Here is a 1,372-nt window from a genome sequence, read left to right as displayed (position 1 = left end):
ATTGTGTACTATATATTTATTTCTCTATTTCTTTAATTCTGTCTCCTCACACTAGAACATGAACTTTCTGAGAGCTAATTATCATTACTATATCTCTAATGCCCAAAGTAATACCTAACACACAGTAGTAGCTCAATAAATGTGTGTTTAATGGATTTGTTGATTAAATAAACAATTAATTAAGTTCCTACTATTGAGGAAGTATCCTTGCCTTCAACAAACTTACAACCTAACTGGCAGAAAAGGCAACCCAATCGTGAGTAAACATCTGGCAAAACTCAAAAAAAAATGCTATAAATTTAGAAAAGAATATTTTTGTAAGCTATAATGGGCAAAGAAAGTGTCAAGAAGAGCATAACTGGTACCTAAAAATGGGTAGAACAATTTTAAGATCAGATTGTAAAACTAAGATTGTACTATATTAATTGGGGAAAGCAAGTCAAATAGGAGTAATGGAACATATAAGGTAGAAATAAAGTTTGAGGACTAGTTGAAGGAAGCTTTGAATTACATACAAACTAAAAAATTTGGACACAACTAATTACATGTGACATTTGTAAGTGTAAATTTGTTTAACTGTTGATCCTCTCTCTCTAGGGCGGCACCTCTCATAGGTGGCCGGTCAGAATCGCGGTCTTCATGCTTTTGTGGCATCTTTCATGCTTTTGTGATGTCTTTTCACATTGGTTTTCTCTTCTAGGGTGCCACTTGGTTTTTCTCCCTTGTTCTCATGTTCACATCTTCTCCAACTCACCATGCGTTAAGATAATTATGACAGGATAAAAATGTCCCACTTTTTTACAAATAGTCATTTGTTGGTGCTATTCCTGCTGTTTTCTATGCACTCCACACATTTGGAGGTTCTATTACTCCACATTTGACATCAATGTCTTTGGCTTGTTTTGAGTTCTTGTGCTATTTTAAAAGGCTGGGTTTTCTTTTGAATAACCTATGCTTAGGCATTCTGAAACTGCTAAGACAATGGCTTTTTAAACTTTTTTGACCACAACCCACAGAAATTCATTTTACATTATGCCCAGTACACACATACATATATAACTGAAACAGAAGTGTCTTAGAACAATACCACCCTTATCACAAATGATACATTACTATTCTCTTCCCTTCCCTTCCCTTCCCTTCCCTTCCCTTCCCTTCCCTTCCCTTCCCTTCTCTTCTCTTATGTGTTGTACTGTTCTCTTCTGTTTTATTCCATTCCATTTCTAAGGACACATCTCATAAAGCGGCAAGATGAATGACTGGCTGGGTGATATTATTTCCTCTTGGTAGGATGACAATATTTATGGTCTCTGTAATTCAACTGACTCCTTTCTAATCATCAGACTGAAAGGAATTATATATTCCTTGGGGG

General features: G+C 35.6%; 1 protein-coding gene across 1 annotated transcript in view; it reads right to left on the bottom strand.

Moving 5' to 3' along the window:
• Positions 1-299: 299 nt before the first annotated feature.
• The window catches only part of LOC105309325 (olfactory receptor 11G2-like), a 4,570-nt gene continuing 3,497 nt past the window's right edge, over positions 300-1,372 (bottom strand). Inside the window, exon 2 of the mRNA XM_011385445.1 lies at positions 300-365. Coding sequence (XP_011383747.1) covers positions 300-365 — 66 coding nt within the window. The remainder of the gene's footprint in view (positions 366-1,372) is intronic.

The sequence above is a fragment of the Pteropus vampyrus genome, unplaced genomic scaffold, assembly GCF_000151845.1.
Source record: "Pteropus vampyrus isolate Shadow unplaced genomic scaffold, Pvam_2.0 Scaffold716, whole genome shotgun sequence".
NCBI lineage: Eukaryota > Metazoa > Chordata > Mammalia > Chiroptera > Pteropodidae > Pteropus > Pteropus vampyrus.
This window is presented reverse-complemented; position numbering and strand designations above follow the sequence as displayed.